Raw genomic sequence first — 22,176 nt, forward strand, 5'->3', positions numbered from 1 at the left:
TGACGGTCTCTAATGTAGAAAATTAAAAGGATTTGGATGTAGTGCAGTTATATAAATAATGTGTTATATTATATTGCAGTTTGCTCATTTAGAATTGACAGTTCAGAAATGTGTTTTTTTTTTCAGTATCACAACAGACAATATCTGAAGATTTGGCAGAGCTGAGGAAAGTTCTTCAGGTGGGTTCTTAAAATTTGTTTGCCTGATAATGGCTGAATGGAGTTTGAAGTTTTAATTAGAAATGCTCATCTGGCAGAACCCACATTTTATGGCTGTAGAATTAATAGAGTTTTTTCTCACTTCATATGTAGATATTTTGATTTTTAGTGTGATGGCCTATGTTATACCATCTTATATTCAATGTCCACTTTTCTATATGTAGGATGCTAAATCTATTGTTGATAAGATCAGGGTAAAGTATAACCTTTCAGTGTGAATTGTTTTCATCCCTTCTGTAAAAGTGCATGTATTAATTAAATGTTTGAAAAAAATTTCTTAAAAACTTAGGAAATGCAGTGGTCATCTGTCAGAAAATAGAAACAAATATTGAAAGTAATTATATATATTTATACTTTTCTTTGTTAACTTACCTAGCTTTCCAATCCAATTTTTTCCTTGTGACTTAGGGCTCATTCCCAATGAAACCATCATTCTACATAGATCGATCCAACTCCGCAAGGACTCTGGCTGAATGGAATCAGATTAACATGCCCCCTTCTTGTTTCCAATGTTCTCGTATAATTACCAACTTTTTCTGTATTCTTCTCAGGGGCGGATCCAGATAAATTTTCTGACAGTCTTCCAATTTGAGTATCTTTGTAAATCCATTCTCTGTTTTTGACCATCTTCCAAAAAAAAAAAATAGATACCCATGTAAACTTGAAAAATCTTACCGTCTTCCGGAAGACCCAGAAGACAGCCTCATTCCGCCCCTGCTTCTCAGTGTCAGTATTGGGCATGTTAATATGTTTTTCTGGTTGCATTCAGAGAGAATCCCTGTGTAGTTGGACTGATCTATGTAGAATGAATGTTTCATTGGGACTGAGCTCTTGCTCTCCATTCTCTGTTGGCTCATAGAATATTTTCTACTGTTATGGCATGCTGTGCGTCTTACCAGTTGATTGTATTCTTAATTCATCCGATTTGACATCTTTTATGCCAGTATTGGTATGATCCTTTCAAACCTTCCTACTACCAATTAATGTTTCAATAATATGTACTTTTAAGCAGATGAATTGAGTGTGTGATAGCTGTGCCTGGAGACATGTATGAGAGTGCATATTTAAATGTTGAAAAATATTTATCAGTGTAGGATCTTGAATATAAAAGTTTAAAATGATTTCAGTTGTAAAATGTTCGGCAACTTCAGCAGGGGATTCTGTGAGCTTTCAAATTAGAGTTCAAATATACAAATAATTATATAGACTTTTTATCATTTCGCCATGCACAGGAATTGGTCAGATCTTGTATTTAATATTTTATAAGCTATTATAAGAAAGTTCTCCGTACCCTCTACAGGATATCTCAGAAGCAGTGACAAAGGCTGGATCACAGAGACAGATGATGGGCTGTGAAGACAGATTCCAAGAAGTCATGGGAGTATCCTTTCTTAAAGAGTTTTTTTGTTTTGTTTTGTTTTGTTTTGTTTGGAGAGGGGTAGGGCAGTTAGTTTAGGAAATGGTTATGGACTCCTTTGCACCATCTTTTACCCACCATGAAACTTAAGGCTTATTAACCTTTTGCTACCGATCTACTAATTTGGTTTAATAGAATACGGGTTGGGTGCAATTGCCTTTTTTTAAGTGGGTGGATGGGAGAGTGAGGGAAGGAGAGATTTAAAAATATGAAATAAATTGTGGATGATACAAGATTTAATGGAACAGAGGAACATGGAATGTATCAAATCGTGACCAGTAAAGTAAAATTTGATTGATGCCATTCTGTTAATGGGACAAAGTCATTAGCAAGAGTTTTCCTACATAAAAAAATATTTCAGTTGTTTCCTCAACTCTGAAATCAGCATTTCATTTCCAGTGCTTCAGATGAAATCCAGTCTTTATTCAGTCTTCAGAATTCAACTCTGGAAGAATATAATGAAATGGTGAAGTACTTTGGAGAAGATCCAAAGGACTCCAATGCAAACAACATTTTTGCAAGCTTTGCTCAATTTATTACAAAGTTTGAGGTAAGCAGTTACCTTTCACCAATTAAGCACAGACATTTTAACTATTAATGAATAAATGATACTGTATTTAAACTGAGTGGATATATATAATAAATTACTTAAAATGCGAGTGGTAAAAATGCAGCAAGTCACAGAACACCTTTGCTATTATACTTTATCTATATTTTGTTGGGGGAATACGAATCCCAAAGAACCATACAAACATGCGCACTAAAATATTTATGTATTATTTACAGAAAGCTCATCACCAGAATGTACTGTTCAAAAGGCACTGATATTTCAAGTGTAAAACGGAACTCAAGGAACCACCAGACCTTGCCATTGTGTTATTAATTTTCTTTTTCATTTATTTGCCTTGCTGTTTGCAAGTTGACAAGGACCAGTCAACTGAAATCAAATTGTTTGTTTGAAGTATAAACCGAGTCAACTGAGATCAAATTGTTGAGTATTTGGTTTCTTAGGTCTAAGTAGGTGAAATTAAGCATATAGGACCAAGTGGACTATGCAAGAAAGCTTTTTGTGGAGTTAAATGTCAAAACAGTAGAGTTATATTCAATTATATTGCAAGTTTAAGTGTTAACTATCATAATGCCATGTGTAGTGAAGCTAATTATTTTGTTGGCTTTTGCTGTAATCATGTTAATGTTTTTGCTCATATTTCAAATATCAAACTTTTCTGATTATGATATTATTTATCTTCTTTGAAATTATTTTAATTCATGTTATTGATTGCATAGTTCCCACTTTATACCCAGTTATTAATATTTTACAGTTTTAATGCTTTATTGCTGCTGCTGTAGCATTCCGTCCTATTTTTATTCGTTCTAGCATATTTTTACATAAGTTTTGATCTGAGATTGTCATGTGTCACATTTTTTTCAACATGCATGTTTCTACATTTTTTCAATATAAATATATATAGAGTACTTGCGAAGGAAAAATATGAAATTATGGTACATATTGCACTAGTTATAGAAAAAGTTAGTATATTAGTGAGTGTTAGGTATGCAGAGAAGGAATGCACACTATAAAGATGCTTGTGTATTTTTATCAATTCAAAATGAAACAAACTAAAATAACATTTGAGTGTTTTTGTTTGTAGATTTTCATTAATTTAGAAGGATTACCACAAGTTGTTAAAATTGCCAAAAGGGTCAACAGTTACGAATGAATACAGAGGTTCTTGTCATATTGTTTAATTTTTATCATGCATGGTTGTTTCAGAGGGTAGTTTGTAATAAATGGCATAGACTTATGTCAAACATGATGGTTTAGAAGCAAACAAACTTTTAGTTACCATCAATTTTTTTGCATCAGCGTGTTAAGCAAAGAAATGCATTTTGCAGTAATATTGCTTTTTAAAAATTTGTGGAATTTAGACAGATATGTATATTGTATTTTATTGAGGTTTGGTGCTGTAGTTTTGCAAAAGATCAAAGATAAGACAAACAGTAAACTACTGTATTATTATTTTTATGGTGAAATTGTATTTACTATTGTGCCAGTTATTAAAAAGTTTAATATTTTATTTTAAACATTTCTCTAGTCTGTTACAAATTTATACTTGAAACTTGATATTTTCTTACTGATCCTCATGCAATAGGGTAACATGTCATGTATCTAGATAAACAATTTTATTTTAATAATATTTCTATGTATTGATTTTGCTGTGCATGTTGCATCACATTTTGTGCAAACTAACTTGGAATAAAGTGAAATTTTGGTAAAATCTTGTCATTGATCCATCAGAATACGAGATATACTGCAATCTGTTTCATTTACAGAAATAACCACCAAGTTTTTCTTGAATATTTGTATTTGTATCTTTGGTTTTCAAGAAATGCAATCTATAGATGTTAACAAAGATTTGTAATAGTAATGGTTACAATATATATATATATATATATACACAATTAATGTTCACATTTAGAACAGACATGCCTCACCAAAAAAATATTCTAAAGTATTATAGGTTGAGCATTTATCCAGCATTGATAAACACAGATAGACAGATTCCCCAACCTATAAATTATAATGAGCAACCAGTGTTTGGAAAGAATACGTTTTCTGTTAAGCAAGCATTAAAAATGCTAAGGACTAATTGAATTGAAATGGCAATAACACAGCCATATACATAATCTTCTAACCATTAGTTCTGTTTTAAAGTTTGTCTTTTCTACAAAGTCCTATTCCAAAACTGATTATGAGCTTTGTGCATCACATGAATTAATGACCACTTAGTCCAAACTGAAGACGCAGCAGACTTGACATGTTTACTCTCTGTAAAGTACTTCAACAGATGAAACTTCTGCTCACGGCTTACTTGAACTCAAGAATGCTAGATGACCTTTGGGGCATTTATTTGCATAATGACCCTTCTCTCCACACTGCAAAAAAGTCATGAAGTAAATCAATGGTAAAGTATGTATGTATTCAGAATTTTTCTCAACCAATGTGATGCACTGAGTGCAATCTGAAAATTTGTGATTCATTCAAATGATTAAAATGACAACATCTTCAAAATCATCAAGTTGAGCAAAACTGCGTTTTAGACATGTCTAAAATATCGAGACTTATCACACAAAGTTCGTCAGTACACACTATATTCTAAATAAGACACATATCAAACGGTACATGAACCATATTCTAAATAAAAAACAGATATAAAACAGCATTAAACTTACCTTAAAACATGTAACCTGATCCAGTGGTCTCCTCTGCATTGGGTTATGAGGATGCACAAACCTGGGATTTCCTTGCTGTTGTTGTTGTTGATTCTGCATATGTTGTTGTTGTTGTTGTGACTGTTGAGGACCTTGACCAGTATCTCCTCCGCCACCCTGAAGGCAAATAAATCACTGCTCATTTAACACCCTTGAAACATCTGTCTTTTGGCATCATTATATCAGAATGTGGGATAAATGTTTTTTTTTCTTAATGCTCAAAACAATAAATTTACCTTTTGGGAAATCTAGTTACTTTCAGAGGATTAGTGTGCTACAATGGCCTTTCCTCTTAAAAAACATTAATACCACATAAGTCATTAAACTTCACCCGAACAACTAAATCTTAGCTCTGGTATTGTGTTCATTTAATTCTGTTTCTGATACATTCCTTTTGACTTCGAAATCGACGGAAAATAGCTCTTTTTCAATTTTGAATGGGCACTGTAGAAAACATATAACAGCTAAAGCTCTCAATTTAAGCACATATGTGTGATATCATGTGAAGAATAAGTTCTGTAAATTTCAATCCAAGCAGTTGAGTACATTTTGAGACAGAACACTTTAAATGTGCAGCAAACCGTAACGCTTATCCCTTCAAGATCTCGACGAAAACCGGAAGTGCGTCATGACGTCACTCGCTTCTACTTGGAAAGCTGCTGGGTGATTTTCCGATGAGAAATATTTCGTGGCTCATACAAATGTTCGGAAAATGACCATGCAGATAAAAGAAAATTCACTAATCAAAATTGAAACTGCGTAATTACATAGAAAAACATTGTGCATTCCTGACCTCGACTTGTCAGTGTAAACAAAGTGTACTGAACGCATCGCAAGCAAGCACGTGAATGCCGCGTTTGATACTTTGTATCAGACGCTTCGTTTTACTTGACAACACAGTGTTTACGATGGGCATGACAGGAAAAACAGTGCAAAAAACACGCACTTCCGGTTTTCGTCGATTTCTTGAAGGCGTCGATTTCTTGAAGGGCGAGTCTATATGTAGTTCAGTTCTACTTACTGGTTGCTGATTTCCCCTAAAGAACTCAGACTTCATACTTTCTGACAGGTGAGGACAATTCACAGCCTTGTGCCCTGCTTCTCCACAATTGTGACATGTTATGCTGGCTTTTTTAGCCTGCAGTGCTGGGTCCGCCTGTGGTATTTCAAAACTGGGACTGAAACGAAAGAAGATGTGCTGATTATTTCAAACTGATGTACAAAGGTACTAAGTTGTGTTGCTTTCAATGATTAAATATTCAAAATAGTAATTACCATCAGTGGAAGGAAAATATTTGAAATCATAATCAGTTTAAGATAAAGTATTGTGATGCATTATTGATTTATAAGGAATGTTTGACTGAAAGGAGGACGTACTGAACATATTGGCATTTGGGTCCATCCAAACAGAATCCAGTGAGGTAATTCCTACAAAGAACTCTTCTCACATGCCTATTTTTACAGTTTGGACCTGAAATAGATATATTCAATATTATTTATGAGAATATTATCTTATTTGCAACCTTTAATTGATGCATTCATCCATTCATCAACTTTTTTTTAAATCTCTCTTTTACTCTGTCTAGATAAATTTGATTACTTTACAACTTTTTTATCATATTAAAAGTGTCACAGTTTATTTTTCTAAAAGGAAACCTCACCATGTCTGCAGAATCCCCTGTCATACCATGCACAATCTTTGATCTTGGCATCTGGGTCGATGTGTAGGAATGGACATTCTTTGTTGCTACAAGCACCTGTAAAACAACAACAACAAAAAGATGTAATACTACATGGATTACAAGTTATTTATTGGGTCATTCTCTTTTAAAATAGCTGACCAGATACCCAAGTAAAAAAATAATAAAGAAATTAGATTGAATTCTCAACTTATACATTTTTTAAAGATATCACCTAAGGGAGTGAAAGACTCAGTGTGCGAGTTACTAGCATTAAAACATAACAAAATGACCAAACAGCATCACATACCAAATTTGGAAAAGAAAAAGCATTCTGGCATTTTTGACATATCATATTCATGAAGAAATTCACAGTCATCTCCTTTCTTGCACAGTCCTCTAAGCCAATGTTTACAGACAACTGATCTGTCCCCTCTAACGTGACGGAATGGGCAAGCTGTTCCTTTATTACATACATTCCTCAAATAGAACATACAAATACTTGACCCAGATTCTGAAGAAAGAAAAAAAAGAACAAATTGATAACATGTTCTCAGGGATTACCCCTGCATGTATATAACATTTATATATTTTATTTCATATTATAACAACGCATAGGTAACAAAAATTAACCTTGACAGTATTTCACAGTGGAGTTTTTAAATAGCATACTGAAAACAGCAATAATAACGAGTTTCAGTTAAATAAACCTTTACCAGGTTTTAAAATTGCCATTTGGGGATTCACACAGATTCACAACTCAAGTAATACTTACTATCCATTCCAGGGAATGGAAGAGGGTGTGCTCCTAGTTGCTGTTCTAGGGCAATCTCAATGTCAAATTTGACATTATAAACGTTTGCTACAATTTCCTGCATTTTGTCAAGAAAGGTTTCCACACCATATAATATATTTGGTTTGCGAAACTCGCGGTGTGAACCTCGCCGGAAATAAAGTAATACGCACGTTCCAAGTTGAAAGATTGAGGTAATTCAATTAATCTTTTAAGTAACATAAGGATCTTTCAATCCACATAAAAGATGACAATGAAATATCTGATGATATGATGTACAAAAATAACCATAGTCCTTTCAAATTTCAAATTAAATATTTTGTCAATATTCTTCACTTTACACGCAAATCGCAATGCATTCTGGGTGAAAGCCACGTACCCGGCGAACTGACACGCAAGTGTTGTTATGTTGGCATGTTTTCCTGATTTATACGTGCATTATCAAGTAAGTGCTTTACAAATAGGTACTATGTGTTTAATTTGATTGTAAATATATATATTCATCCATTTAAGCTCAACTGAAGATCCCGATCATTGATGGATTGATTGGGTCAGTGGCCATATTTTTACTGTAGCCAGTTAGCTAGCCAGTGTAGCCTGTAGGTATCCTTGCAAAGGTTCATAGTTGTTCAAAAGCAATGTGAGTAGAATCAGCTGATTGAAACGCCAGATTATGATCTGCATCTCGTGAACTGGTGTCCCAGTCTTTACGATGGAATAGTTTTAACCACAAAAGTATAATTAATTATGCCTTAATTAAGACAAATTTTTTCTTTTTTGTAAATCCTTGACATTTATTTCATAAAAAAATTTCATGAGACTGACATAGGAAATGCTTTTGATTGCATATAGTTTTTGTTTATTAATCTTGAAAGGGATTTAGAAGATAGTGCAATTAGTTGAGCAAAAATATAAATATTGTAACTGCATCTGACTTGAACAAGGTATAGTGATTTGCACTATTACTTTCAGATTTGAAATTCCATTTTTATTTCCATGAAGAATTTGTGAACTATCCATCAAAATGAAGTTAAAAGAAATCAAACGCACAGCTAACATAGCTTGGTCACCACCTGCCCAGCACCCTATATACCTGGCAGCTGGCACTGCAGCTCAGCAGTTGGATGCAACTTTCAGGTAAGCATTATTTCATGTTAGTGGCACTGACTGATAAATATGTTGTATATGCATGCAGCCAGATAATGTTTCATAAAATATGTTAGAAATACATGCATTTAATACACAGAAACAATGCTATTGGGCATAGGCCGCATATTGATACATTTCAGAGACTGAATGAGATTTTACATACATGTGTATTTATGGTTAAATGTGTTATTTTGCTTTATAGACCTACAGTTAAAAAAAACTGTTTGGCAAAGTTGTGTAATTTGTCTTTGAATAAGAAACAGGGATACGTATACCATTGCAGTGTTTAAAGAATGGAACAAATAACCCTTTGTTCGTATGACATTTGCATATCTAGATACATTCATATGCTCTCAAGAGAATACTTTCCTTTTTGAATCACAACTGGTGTGTTGTTTAAATGTATGAAAAAGATGTCATTATGGTCAACCCTGCATAAAATCTGTCTAGCGGGAATAGTTGAAAATACAAGTCATAATCCCTCATATAGCAGAAATATGTGTGTCATGATGTTACACATAGCATGAATGAGTTATAAGGTTTTACAATAAACTTACCTTTCCTCTTATAGCAGAAATACATTCGTCATGAAACTACACACAGCATGACTGAGTTGTAAGGTTTCATTGATTAACTTACGCTTTCATTTTAAGTTTGTGATGGGGCTTGTAAATGTCATATTTTTTTCCTCTTTCAGTACATCTGCTGCGCTGGAGATATATGGCGTCAATTTTTCAGAGCCAGGGCTGGACATGCCACTGGTTGGAAGTCTACAGAGTGAATACAGGTAAGAAAAAAAGCTAATAGAGTCTTTTCCACGAAATCATGAGCATGCGCAGTTCGCGCCATTTTGTGCGGGACTGTTTCTCAGGGGGAAAGAGTAGAAGGGGCCTTCGGTACTTTTGTAGTATACCCCCCCCCTCACCCTGTAACTTTCTGTAACTTTCACTTTTCAAACAGTTTTTTACATTTTATTGTTTATCTATGTCAAAGCTGTTGAAATAAAATGCTTTTGTAATTACCTGTGGATTTTTTATTAGTGTTAATCACGTTTAATCCAGCCCATTGAAATATAAAGTTAGAATCTTCAATTTACACCCGCAGTCAATAACTTGCCGCATTTTCGTTGGCTAACCCTAAGGTAATTTTATGTGAACAAGTAGCTCATAATAATTTCACAGAGGAAATCCAAGTATACAATGTATCAATCCTATGTTCACATAAAATAAGGTAGAGTTAGCCAACGAAAACGCAGCAAGCTGCGGTTACATAGTAAATTTTCACATTGTATTTCGATGGGGTGGATTAAACGTGATTAAAACTAAAAAAAAAAGACCACAGGTAATTACAAAAACATTATATTTCAACAGCTTTGACATAGGTGCAAAAGACACTGTAAAAAAATGTTTGAAAAATGAAGGTTTCAGGAAGTTACAGGGTTGGGGGTATACTACAAAAGTACCGAATGTCCTATCTTTGCTGTCGATGAGGTACGTTTTTAGTTCTTTCATTGAAAAGTCATCAGGCACTTCTGCTAAATTTCTATTCCAACTGCTCCCATGAATGTGTTTTCGAAAAAAATCAGGTGTTAACATGTTACGAAACTTTGAAAATTCAGATTGAAATGAGCACTCCTCGATATGGCGTCCGTCGTGTACACTCCACACTTTCCCCCTGAAACTTCAAATCCCGCAAAATCTCGCGTTCCCACGGATAATTTAGCGGAAGTCACGTGACCGTGGAAAAGACTCTATTGCTTTGGTGAATTTTAATGCTGATGCCTTTAACAGAGAAAAACTGTAAAGTGCATGGCAAGATGATGAGGGATTTCCTGTTTATTTTGCTTTCATTCTATTTTTGCATTTGTTAACAAGTTAACACAATTTTACGAATTATGAAGTAAGTGAATCTTGACTATTTTAAAATAAAAAGTGACATGATTTATCAGTGCATATATTAAAATCGATCCAGGTTTCATTGAATGATTAACATCAAGTATCATGCAGGTAAAGAAACTACAAAAAGGTCAACATTATTTTAGCTTTGGTTTTATGTTGGTGTTGTTTTTTCCTCAAAATAAGTTTGAACACATGTCAATGATATAAAACAATGCAGTCAACATTGATATTATTCAGCAAGAACTTAATTCAGTATTCTACGTATCCTGACCTTCTTTTTTGACATAATTTCATAGGTTCCACAAACTAGCTTGGGGTGGTCATGGCATGGCATCCCCTGAGACAGCCTCTGGGTTGCTGGTGGGAGGGGCAGAGAAGGGAAATGTTCTGGTGTATAATCCAGCCAAGCTTATCAAGAAAGAGGATCCACTCGTGTTCACAATGGATAAGCACTCTGGAAATGTAGCTGCATTAGATTTTAATCCCTTCCAGGTATTTAATTGGAATTCTTATTATACCTGCTCTCTTTTGGTTTGCAAAAACAGACTAAAAAGAATCAGCAAAAGTAAACTGATTTTTTAATATGTTTCACCTGATGATTTAGTTACTTATTGTGATTCTAAGTTTCTATCAGTAAACATGGTGTCTTAATGTATTGCAGCAAAACCTATTGGCAACAGGTGCAAGTGAATCAGAAATTTATATTTGGGACATGAACAACCCCACCAACCCTATGACTCCAGGAGCTAAGTCACAGGTATGATACACAAGCAATATTCCTTGTGATTGAAAGATCATTTCTAGTCTTTATCATAATATATAATTTTAAAATGTTTTTTGAAATATCTTGATAAATTGCATTAGAAATATATTTGTATTTCATGTTAGTCCTGAGGGAATTTGAACATGTTTCAATTCATTCCTAGCCTTCATCTTGTCCTTAAAAATCAAGATGTGTTTTTCAATTTCAATTAATCATTACTTTTTCACTGTCCATTTTCAGCCTGCAGATGATGTGAATTGCATATCTTGGAATAAACAAGTCCAGCATATTCTAGCTTCTACTTTCTCAGCTAGATGTGTGGTGTGGGATTTAAGGAAAAATGATCCCATTATTAAGATTAGTGATAGCATGTCTAGAGTAAGTGATATTAGAATTGATGTTAATTTTTTCCATAAATTTTAGTGTGAAGCTTGTTAGAAAAGTGCAATGTCAGTAGTCAGTATTGAAAAGTTGCATTATCTGTAGTCGATAGTTACATGTGGAAAAGATGCAATATCTGTATGACTTCATGAGTATAATATTTGAAAAGATGCATCAGTTGTTGTCAGTAGTGAAATATTATAAAGATATATTATCTGTAATGTAGTAAAATATTGGAAATATGCATTATGGATGGTCATTAGTATAAATTTGTACCCTTTCTATTTCCAGATAAAGAGTAAAATGGTCAACTGGCACCCTGATGTGGCCACTCAGATGTGTTTGTCTTCAGAAGATGACCATACTCCAGTCATACAACTTTGGGACCTGAGATTTGCAACATCACCTCTTAAAGTACTAGAGAACCATCAGAGGTAAAATACGAATGATATGAAATCAAATGGTTCACTGATGAAGTTGCAATTTCATGTGATTTCTTTTATTTGTAATTAATTTTTGCATTGACGTACATTTTTTCCTTCCCTGCAATAAATGAACGGTGAAGAAATTATGAGAATAGGAAAAGTTGTTGAATATTTTTTTTATTTAAGTTTATATTACAACAAATAAACTCTTTTTCTAGGGGAATATTGTCTATAGCTTGGTGTCCTCAAGATGCAGATTTACTACTTAGTTGTGGTAAAGACAACAGAATTCTCTGCTGGAATCCTAATAGTGAAATGCCTGGTGGAGAGGTGGGTAAAAAAAGATGAAAAACATACATTATTAAACCCTATTTTATAGTTAATCTTTGTAAAACTGAAAATGGAAAGTAATTTGTGAATCTTTAAAATAAAAAAAAAAAAGATTTTAAAATTATGTTAAGAGAACCAAAAATAAACATTAGCAGGCAAATGTGAATAAAGAATTGAAAAATATGCGGGAGCAGAAAGAGATTGAATTCATGTAGATACTTTGAGTTTTTCCCCTTTTTAAAAAAAATAAGAACATGAATCTGAATAGACCTGTCAATTCCTTTGTACCTAGGTTGTATGTGAGGTACCAACTCGCAGCCAGTGGTGTTTTGACATCCAGTGGTGCCCTAGGAACCCTGCAGTGATCTCCAGTGCCTCCTTTGATGGACACATCAACCTATACTCACTCATGGGTGGGGAACAGGAAGCTGAACAGATTGATGCAGTAAGTTTTTATTTATTTATTTATTTATTTATTTATTTATTTATTTATTTATTTATTTATTTATTTATTTATTTATTTATTTATTTATTTATTTATTTATTTATTTATATTACTTATTTATTTATTTAATTTTTTACAATTTTTTGTGGTATTTGTTAAATGTAAACTCACATAGAAGTACAAATTACCCATTGTAAATTGTTTTTGTTACAAGTTGATATGTATTGCAAAACTAAGTCAGATATAAATCTTGAAGAATTTTTTTTGAATTTTTAGGTAGCAGACTCATTTCCTAGTGACCCATTTGTACAAGCCCCTCAACAAACAAAACATGCAATGACAGTGACATTAAAGAAACCTCCAAAATGGCTACGTAGACCTGTTGGTGCATCATTTGGGGTAAGTTATTATAGATTATATAATAATAATAATAATAATAATAGTAAAGATTATAGTCAGCAAATAGAATTCATTCTGTTCAAGTAATGTAAAAATGTTAACTTTTATGTTAATAATGCCTTCCGAGCCTCATTTACATTATCTTTATATTTTCAGTTCAGATTGTATTTGTTCCATTTTGTTTTAGTTTGGTGGATGTCTTGTAAGCTTTGAAGCAAGCAAGCCCCCTCAGCAACAGCAAGCTCACCAGCCAGTCCAGAGACAAGTTTTTATAAGCCGAGTTGTCACAGAAAATGACTTGGTAGCCAGGTCATCGCAGCTCGAGAGTGCCCTCGGGGCAGGCCAGTTTCAGGAATTCTGTGCAATGAAAATTGCCAACTGCCAAGACCCTATGGAGGAAAGCATTTGGAATTTTATGAAGGTGATATTTTTTGTCATATTTGTTAGTTTTTGTTAATGATAATACTTGTCTTATGGCAAAGTCATTAAAATATAGGATTATGAAGGGAAACGGCATTCATTTACTGAGAAAAAAAGATAAGTAAAAGCATCTGATGTAGTATAAAAATTATGAAGAGTTGATTTCTGATGGTCTGGACTAGGGTTTTTAATGTTTGTTTTGATTTTTTAGCTTAAGCATGTGAACAGAAGAAAAGCAAAAAGTAAACCCACCATTCTGTTTTACAGGTCAATTTTGAAAGAGATCCAAGGAAAAGTTTCTTGAACTTACTTGGATATGATCAAAATGAACTCTCAAAAAAGGTAAGAAATTAGTTAAATTGTAAATGATAATGATTTTGAGGCAGATGAAATTATTTATTTTCTCAGATATAATAAATTTGGTAGGGGGTAATTAACTATTGTTTAGCATCTTCAGTAGGCGTGCCAGATATCTAAGCCACCTAAGCTGAAAGCAATTTAGCGAGAAAACCCTTGGAGATAGATTGATCTAGGTATGAGAACCCTGTCTAAAAGTCTAGCATTTTATTTAAATCTAGGTCAGCTCAGCTGTTGGCACCAGTGCTCTCAGTTCCCAGGAACCTGGAGTTGATGCTAGTGAACTAGCAGAGAAAATGTCTGGACTAGGAACATCGGTAAGACTAAAACTTAATACATATTCACAGGCTTAACTAAGTGTGGCATATCTCTACTTTTTAGTTTTAAAACAGTGGTAAGGGGTTAAATTGTTTTACTTTCTCTTCAAACTTTCAGCATATCTATTGTATGGACATTTTAAAAAACTTTAATCTTTTCTCTATAACATTTCCCTTGCTTAGCTTTTTTATAATTTTGTATTCAATATGAATTAGTTACCATTAAAAGCTTGTGTGACTAATTCCCTGTAACCTTTGATTCCTAATCTAAACATAATGATGTTCTTTTGTGTCATAGTGTGTTGGCTCATGCTAGCATTTTTTTTTCATTTTTGCCAGTGGCTGGAACTGTTCCTTATTTTTCTCTTTTTTTTTATCTTATTGATTTGGCAGATATTATTAACCAAATCGAAACAAGTTTGAAGAAAACGTTTTATCACTTTCTTTTGTTAAAATAACAGTAAAGAGTTATACAAAACTTAATGTTGATGCTGGAATGAGCCTTTGGTGTGTAACAATGTGTATAACAGGATTTCAGTGATTTACCTTTGGGGTTTCTCCCTTGGTTTCCTACCAATACACATCATTCAGCTTTGTTTGCACCTGTTTGCTTAGTAATCATTCCTTTTACACAGGACGCTGGGGAGGGTGTTACTGCCAATGGGTCAAATTCTCCTAATGTGGAAGCAGAGGTAATTCAGTCAAAGTCATTTACTTAAAATATGTAACTCTGTAAGTGAACTCTGTAAGTGAACATGATTGTTTTTTCCAAAGATTGTTTTGTTTCTAATTAAGTTATTTTCTTACTGCATTTTAGTAAATGTTGAATTGTAGTACATTTAATCATGATCAGCCATGCATTTTTTTTCATCAGTATAAATCATTGTTTTAGCATTGTTGGATTCATTTTATCTGGTGTAGCATTACCAGTACCAGAATTAAAATTATATCTTAAAATTGATGAGGTCTGGTAAGCACTATTTAGCCATTGCTCAAAATAAAGATATGGGGATATGTATCTTAACACAGGGCATTATGACGATAAAATGTTTATTTCAGAATTTGCCCAAGGTTGAGTCTGACAGTTCTTTGTTTGAGCAGATAGCAGCACATGAGCATGATTCCAGGCCCCAGTCTCCATTTACTGTACCCTCTGATGATGGTGAGTTACTAGGCACCTTCACCTTTTTATCCTAAACAGAGATATGAGAGAGAGAGAGAGCATTTGTGAGATAAAATGTCTTGTTTTATCATTATTTATGTGGCAAAAGTTATCATTTAAATCACAACATAAAATGAAAGTTTATACAACTGAGAATGACAGCCCAATATCTTTTTCGTAGGAAGGTTTGATATGCCGCCACTCATAAGTAACATATGCTTGAACTTCTCTTTTTCAGATGTGGATGGCCTGATTAGCCAGTCTGTGATCACAGGGAACTTTGAGGCTGCAGTAGAAATGTGTCTCCATGACGACCGCATGGCAGAAGCCATCTTGCTTGCCATTTGTGGTGGCCCTGAGCTGCTGGCTAGGACACAGAAGAAGTTCTTTCATAAAAACAGAGGCAATTTGTCTAGGGTAAGGTTTAAATTGATAAAGCACCAAATATTCTTCTGTATTTTTTATGAAGGAATTTACCCATCTGTGAAGTGTGCTGAATTGTGGAACAAAGAATGGGATATATAAAGATTAAATTTTTCTGCAAACAAGAATTATTTGGTAAAAATATTAATGTGTTTTTATTTATGAGACAACATTTTTGTAGAAATTATTCACTCTTTTTACTGTCTCTTAAACCTATTTTCCTAAAACTTATTTGGTATGATAAAGAGCTCAGGATAAGTTTTTAATATTATAAATCCAGTAAAAAGGTATTATAGAGATTTTGAGGAAATGATTTTTTCATTTTGCCTTTCTTTTCTTTTAGTTAATCTCATCAGTAGTGAATCGAGACTGGACTCATATAGTGGAGACTTGTGAACTTAATAACTGGAAAGAAGCTTTAGCAGTGATATTAACTTATGCTAAACAGGATGAACTCCCTCTTCTTTGTGGTAAGTTAAATTTAAGTTTGTGGGATTTATAGTCATTTTCCTACTTGGCAAGTCAGGCTTTTAAACTCAATTTTAAATGTTATTATATTATTAATGCATATTTTCTTCCATTTAATTCCGCCATCTGAAAACTATTTTTAGGTTTCTAATATGAGGAGATTTTTTATTTATTGTTTATATTGCATATTGCAGTTTTTTTAATTATAAAAATGTAATTTTTAGTCCACAGTTTTAAACTAATATATTTTCATTGCTGATTGTCAATGTTTTACTGTATTTCAGATACTCTTGGTATTAGACTAGAAAATGAGCAGCATGGGAAGTTGTCTGCCTATGCCATCTTATGTTACATATGTTCTGGCAATATAGACTATCTAGTAGAATGCTGGGTCAAACAGACACAAAACTCCAATTCCCCGCAGGGACTTCAGGTAAGAATATATTAACCTTTCATTTTTGAAATACAGCTATGTCTGTGAAAGTGTATTTATTTGTCATTTCTTTATAACTTCTTTAAAATGAAACATTTCTGGACTAGATAAGACTTTTCAATAACCACAGAGACTTTTGCTTCTGATGATGTATGCACCTTCAGGTTTAATCACTGCTTGTAGTTGATCAAGAATGATTTTGAAAGGCTGAATAAAAATATAAACTGGATTATTATCTTTGAAATTGTCGAATGTATATAAAAAGATATTCAGATAGTTTATTCGACACTGAGATGAAATTGTGATTGATGAAACTTGTTGTTACAGGACCTTGTTGAAAAAGTGATGGTATTGAGGAAAGCTGTAGAAAACATCCAAGGTCAACCTCCAGAGGTCCGCAGTGGGGTTCTAACAGAGAAATTAAGCCTTTATGCAGAGATTCTAGCAGCCCAGGGCAGTTTTGCTACTGCTTTAGGCTACTTAGGAAATTCAAACGAGGTAATGTTTTGGCATTAGTCATGCAGGGTTTATTTTTCTTTGAGATAATAAAAAATTTAAATGATAATGTTCGGAAGATTTCATGTTTCAAAGATTTTGAGATGATGATTGAAGATTGTCACTGACATAACATTGCTAAATAAACAGATGTACTACTCTTCAAATTAAGTTAGTAGACATAAAAAACCTAAGTTCCTGAACATTCTTGGAATTTAAACAAACTATTTTTTGACCTTAACAATGAGTTTCTAATATATATTTTTTGTTTAGATTCCCCACCTGATCTTACGGGACAGACTGTACAGGGCCCTAGGTCAGGCTATCCCAGGCATGGCACAGCCACCTTTTCCATTCAAGAAGATTGAAGTCCATCCTCCCAGGTCTCGGCCTGTTCAACAGCCACAACAGCCACAGCAGCCAAGCATGGGTCAACAGGTATTGTGGGAAATAGAATTTTTGCCTTTTGTTTTTTTAATAATTATATGGCAAGGAATAATCTAAATTTTTCATTTTGCTATGAATTGCCAAGAAAAAAGTACCTGGGGTAGAAAAACAAAAAAAATTTTCTTTTTTGATATAATGCATGTATTCTGAACCTTATTATTTTGCCATCCAGGCTACAGCCAGAGGCATGTTCCAGACAGTGACCACTCCCAGCACAGGTTATTACAATGACTATGGATCAGGGCAGACCCAGTACTCCAGGGGGATGAATGGACCCTTACCCACCCAGCCCACCTATAGTGAACCGTACACAGTGTCCCAGGCACCTCCCCTCACACCCCCTACCACAGGGGTACAGCCAGGAACCAGAGGTGAGATTATGTTTTTTTTCCCCAAAAAAATAACATGTTTAAGGATAATTGTATTATTAGTTTGGGTGTTGATAAGGAATGATAGTAAAGGTTTTACTGAGACTGTGCAACTTAAAGAGAAATGTGTATGTCTGATCATAATGCTGAATAAAACTGCAAATATTTTGATTTTTTTTTAAGGAAAAATAATTTAATCAGAGTGATGTAACAGAAGTTTTTAAAAAATCTGCTATTTCTCCTTTTATTATGATTTTCATCCATAGCTTGTTTATATTGAGACATATTCAACTTATTTATTACTGGTGTCCTATTGTCTGGTTAGCAGGTCCTCTGTCTCAGAGGTATCCAACCCAGCAGCCCTATGTGGAACCCACGGCACCAACTTATATGCAGCCAGAACCAAATCCTGGCCACATGGCATATGGGCAACCAGCATATAATTATGGGTATGTACTTTTAATAAATAGGTTAGCCAAATCTCAGATATTCCACTAAGTTTGCATTTTGAGACTGTTAATAAATCCCTTGAGCTTAAATATTTCAGCAAGGAAGGTCATTTTGTACAAGTGTTGCATTTTTATGTGCTTTCACATTGTTTCTGTGTTAATTAAGATTGGTTTAAAGTTATTTTAAAATTTCTTGTTCATAAATGTATTTCAAATTTGATATATAGACATGTACACTAAATATTTTTCCAAATTCCCAGTGGCTTCCCAGGAGAACAACCATCAAGCACATACCAGCCACCACCTCCAGGTAAAAATTTATTGTGAAAATATCTTAAGTTTATGTTAGAAAACGTTTTCAGAACATGGAAATCTCTAACCATCAACAATTGTTCTTGGTGTATGAGTTACATCATCCAATACACAGTTGTTATAACAGAAATGAATGAACAAATATTTACCTCCTATTTTGAATGATATAGCCAGAAAAGAACAAAATAGTATCACACTATATTTTAAATCATTTTTTTTTCTGGTAGCTGTCCAAGTTCCACATCTACCATCTTACCAAGAAATGCGGCCAGAATCTGGTTGGAATGATCCTCCTGTATTAAGTGGCAAGGTAAGGCTCCACAGCTTCTAGATTTTTTTTCCAAACAGTGGGGTAAATTTAGGATACCTTTTAAACAAAAATCCAAATTGTATCAATATCCACATGTGAAATTAAGTTTAGGGTGTCTTTTCATACAAAAATCCCCAATTTATCGACTACCATATATACAAAGTAGAAGACAATGATATTCATTATAATTCAATGATATCCCATTATAACTAATACTGCATTATCGTCCAGTCTGGTAGAAAAAAGAGTGGTGACCAGGCCTCTGCCCCAGCCCCAATCCCCAGTAATCTGTACAACCCAGCAGAGCACGCGGCCAAGCAGCCGGAGCAGGCCCCGCCAACCGGACAGTTCCCTGCAGGAGGGTTTTATAACCCACAGGACCACCAACCACCTCCTCAACCACCACAGGTAAGACTTCATAGGGAAAAATGTTGTGGAATGGCCACAGTATAAAGCATCTGTTCAATGTTCACTCGTTTGTCAGCTATATTAAAGTTGTATTTGTTATAGTTGTATTATAGCTTGATTTGGTATTTTTATGTGGTGCAGAATATTGTTGAGATGGTTGAAAACTTTACGGGTCCTGACTGATATTTTGTATTTTTCTTACCAGCAAACTATGGCTGCCCCTGCTCCTACACCCTCCCAGCCAATAGAGAAGGGTCCAATACCTGCTGAGCATCAGGTTTTACAAGATATTTTTAATGACCTCAATAATAGATGCTTAAACAGAGCTACAAATCCAGTAAGTTGTCATTATATATACAAATTAAACAGAGAATAGATTTTCATTTGGTTTGACAGAATTTCCAGTGATATTTTCTTGTGAGAAAATCAGTTTTTCTTGATCTCACTGTTTTAGTACTTTTCTGCTAGATTGCCAATATTTTATTGAATAAAATGAATAATAATAGTCACCTAGATTTGCTGACCATCTGTGAGCACCATTTCTCTGGGAATAAAAATATTGCCTTGTAAGACCTTATCTTGTAAAACATTTAGTTGATCTTTATTTATTTTACAGCAAATGAAAAGAAAACTTGAAGATGTGCAAAGGAAGCTGGAAGCACTCTATGATAAGTTAAGAGCTAATGCAGTAAGTGTTAATAAGTAATATATAAATTAGATTTTTCCCATTGAAATGTTTAAGGTCCTCATTAGAAAATGGCACTTAAATCAAGGAATGTATCACATTTCAACTTTTTGTAAATTTTAGATCAAATTTAATTTAGATTATGTTAATCTTACAAGCGGACATATTTTCAAATGTTTTAATTACTTTCTTGTAATGATATTTTCTCTTGCTTTCAGTTATCAGATCACATAATACTGGGTCTCCACCAAATGATTCAGGCTATTCAACAGTTTGACTACCCATCTGGCCTGGCTATACATACTAGGGTGGTCAGTGAGTCCAACTTCTCTGAAATCAGTGCTTTCATGCCAGGAATCAAGGTGCTGTTCCAGACTGCACAACACTTGCAAGTGTATTTACAGTAGAGACTCAAGGAGCATGGCTCGGCATAGATGTATTGTGCAGGTTAAGATTGCAAGTCTCACAGCCAGATTTGGGGTTTTTACCATCCCTAAAGGATTATGTGGATGTTTAGAAAAAAAGTTAGAAAAAAGTCACAATTTACCAGAACTGATCGGTTTAAACTTTGAAAGCAGTGAGAAGATTCATGGAATTCCTCATTACCTTGTGAAATATTAACCATATTTATACTTTTAGCCAATTCTGCACTGCAGGTATAGTATAGTGTAGTGGAACTGACTTTTGAATACATTTGTATTGTAGTTTCCAAATGCTGTTGTCATGAATGTGCTAAGGAGAGTGAATAAAAGCTAATATGCATTTCAAGCATAGCTAGCATGCATTTTCCTTTCTGGTTTTAAACAGTTCAGCTTTGTTATAAAAGTATGTTTCTAACATTTCGTTATTTAAGTGTTTAATGAGGAGAAAAGACAAAATTCATCTATAAATTATATATATTCAAATCGCTTGTAATTTATACATGCAGGATAAATAAGTTCTTAGTACTGATGTAATCTGTCACTCTAAGTATTACATTATTATGTATATTCCTACATTTAAAGAAATGTAAAAAAATTGTAAGTTTGATGCAAAGTCTTTCGTCTCGACCTTATTCTCTTAAGATTAAGCCAGTTGAAATTCAGTAACCTCTCTAGATTTTTCAATGTTATTTCTCTTTTAGTATCTGTTAAGTTAACATGTTCAGCAGGCAAATTGTGATACATGGTCCACATGCATTTTTGAATAAGCACCAATGTATCCAGTTTTTATGCTCAATTGTTCAAATGGAAGAATAAATGTTTGAAATATCTAATTTTTAGTCAGGAAAATAGAACAATAAAATATAAGAGATGGACATTAAGATCCAAGTACCCTGTCTGTAAGTTTTTCAATCCTTTAAAAAGAACTTTCTGTTGAAAGAATTTCAAATGTGCCAAGTAATTTTTTATTCATTCAGTATGAAGATGTATTTGCCTAGAGATGTATTCTGCAGTGAACAAGCAATGGGCATAAGTGAAACAGTGAAAAATATTTTCATTTACATGAGTAAAGTAATTTGATTTCATTAGTTTTGGTAAAATATCCCTTTTGTATTTGAAAGTCTGCTCCTTGAACTGATTTCTCTGAAAGCAATTGCATGGAAAAAAGGATATTTTAAAGAGTTTTGAATTAGTATTGTAGCGTAGGCTGCTCATTCCTATTGTAGAATCAGATTTCAAGGTGTAACTACTACTTGTACTACAAGATAGCATATATACCAAGATCAGATATTTTGAGGAAGTGAAACTGAAATAAATGGAAATAAAACAATTAAGTTTGTTTTTGTGTATTTTAGACAATTGTCAATTTTAAGAAATTTGAAACCTCAACCCATGGTTTTCTTGAATGTTTATATTGTAAACAGTTTTATGTATTACAGTTGAAAGGGTAAACTTCTACATTGAGAGAAGAGTTTCATTAGCTCTGTATGTATCAATTTAAATTATTGTTTTTCTTTTTATCAAGAGCTT

General features: G+C 33.6%; 3 protein-coding genes across 14 annotated transcripts in view; 2 read left to right on the top strand and 1 right to left on the bottom strand.

The window, feature by feature from the left end:
* Positions 1 to 3,914, top strand: part of LOC106163915 (delphilin) — a 25,523-nt gene extending 21,609 nt beyond the window's left edge. For 3 of the 5 annotated variants that reach the window (XM_087004195.1, XM_087004197.1, XM_087004200.1), the window contains 5 exons: positions 127 to 179; positions 383 to 412; positions 1,519 to 1,599; positions 2,021 to 2,185; positions 2,422 to 3,914. In XM_087004195.1, the coding sequence (XP_086860321.1) occupies positions 127 to 179; positions 383 to 412; positions 1,519 to 1,599; positions 2,021 to 2,185; positions 2,422 to 2,460 (368 nt within the window). In that variant the 3' untranslated portion in view covers positions 2,461 to 3,914. The remainder of the gene's footprint in view (positions 1 to 126; positions 180 to 382; positions 413 to 1,518; positions 1,600 to 2,020; positions 2,186 to 2,421) is intronic. The other 2 variants (XM_087004198.1, XM_087004199.1) reach the window with 1 other exon arrangement.
* LOC106154802 (cleavage and polyadenylation specificity factor subunit 4) lies at positions 3,805 to 7,554 on the bottom strand. The gene is made up of 7 exons (XM_013529295.3): positions 7,363 to 7,554; positions 6,898 to 7,101; positions 6,570 to 6,665; positions 6,286 to 6,379; positions 5,930 to 6,086; positions 4,870 to 5,025; positions 3,805 to 4,572 (listed from the first exon to the last, which is right to left on the bottom strand). Exons 1-7 carry the CDS (start codon positions 7,463 to 7,465, stop codon positions 4,498 to 4,500), a joined length of 885 nt encoding a protein of 294 aa, XP_013384749.2. The 5' UTR covers positions 7,466 to 7,554; the 3' UTR covers positions 3,805 to 4,497.
* A 129-nt stretch (positions 7,555 to 7,683) lies between these two features.
* On the top strand, positions 7,684 to 21,980 carry LOC106154800 (protein transport protein Sec31A). Of its 8 annotated transcripts, none has more exons than XM_087004205.1 (28): positions 7,684 to 7,825; positions 8,383 to 8,517; positions 9,227 to 9,316; positions 10,724 to 10,919; positions 11,089 to 11,184; positions 11,431 to 11,568; positions 11,863 to 12,005; positions 12,215 to 12,326; positions 12,619 to 12,771; positions 13,048 to 13,170; positions 13,358 to 13,591; positions 13,858 to 13,932; positions 14,169 to 14,264; positions 14,900 to 14,956; positions 15,324 to 15,426; positions 15,665 to 15,843; positions 16,193 to 16,319; positions 16,602 to 16,750; positions 17,078 to 17,248; positions 17,519 to 17,683; positions 17,865 to 18,063; positions 18,386 to 18,509; positions 18,770 to 18,819; positions 19,049 to 19,131; positions 19,363 to 19,539; positions 19,745 to 19,876; positions 20,156 to 20,227; positions 20,443 to 21,980. In XM_087004205.1, exons 2-28 carry the CDS (start codon positions 8,405 to 8,407, stop codon positions 20,629 to 20,631), a joined length of 3,546 nt encoding a protein of 1,181 aa, XP_086860331.1. In that variant the 5' UTR covers positions 7,684 to 7,825; positions 8,383 to 8,404; the 3' UTR covers positions 20,632 to 21,980. The 8 variants fall into 8 exon arrangements, with proteins under 8 accessions (XP_086860331.1, XP_086860330.1, XP_086860336.1 ...); XM_087004204.1 differs by having other exon boundaries at positions 7,705 to 7,825; positions 8,353 to 8,517; XM_087004210.1 differs by having other exon boundaries at positions 7,705 to 7,825; positions 8,353 to 8,517; positions 18,389 to 18,509.
* Positions 21,981 to 22,176: the final 196 nt, after the last annotated feature.

The sequence above is a fragment of the Lingula anatina genome, chromosome 2 (assembly GCF_051362555.1).
Source record: "Lingula anatina isolate TDL-2025a chromosome 2, LinAna3.0, whole genome shotgun sequence".
NCBI lineage: Eukaryota > Metazoa > Brachiopoda > Lingulata > Lingulida > Lingulidae > Lingula > Lingula anatina.

Bases quoted from the DNA above. Each gene is read 5' to 3' on its own strand.
- LOC106154802 (XM_013529295.3), bottom strand. From the start codon at position 7,465: ATGCAGGAAATTGTAGCAAACGTTTATAATGTCAAATTTGACATTGAG. The intron at 6,666-6,897 runs GTATGTGATGCT...GTTGTTTTACAG, and splicing joins CTTTTTCTTTTCCAAATTTG to GTGCTTGTAGCAACAAAGAA. The intron at 5,026-5,929 runs GTAAGTAGAACT...ATTTGCCTTCAG, and splicing joins TTAGGGGAAATCAGCAACCA to GGTGGCGGAGGAGATACTGG.
- LOC106154800 (XM_087004205.1), top strand. From the start codon at position 8,405: ATGAAGTTAAAAGAAATCAAACGCACAGCTAACATAGCTTGGTCACCA. The intron at 10,920-11,088 runs GTATTTAATTGG...AATGTATTGCAG, and splicing joins TAGATTTTAATCCCTTCCAG to CAAAACCTATTGGCAACAGG. The intron at 14,957-15,323 runs GTAATTCAGTCA...TGTTTATTTCAG, and splicing joins CTCCTAATGTGGAAGCAGAG to AATTTGCCCAAGGTTGAGTC.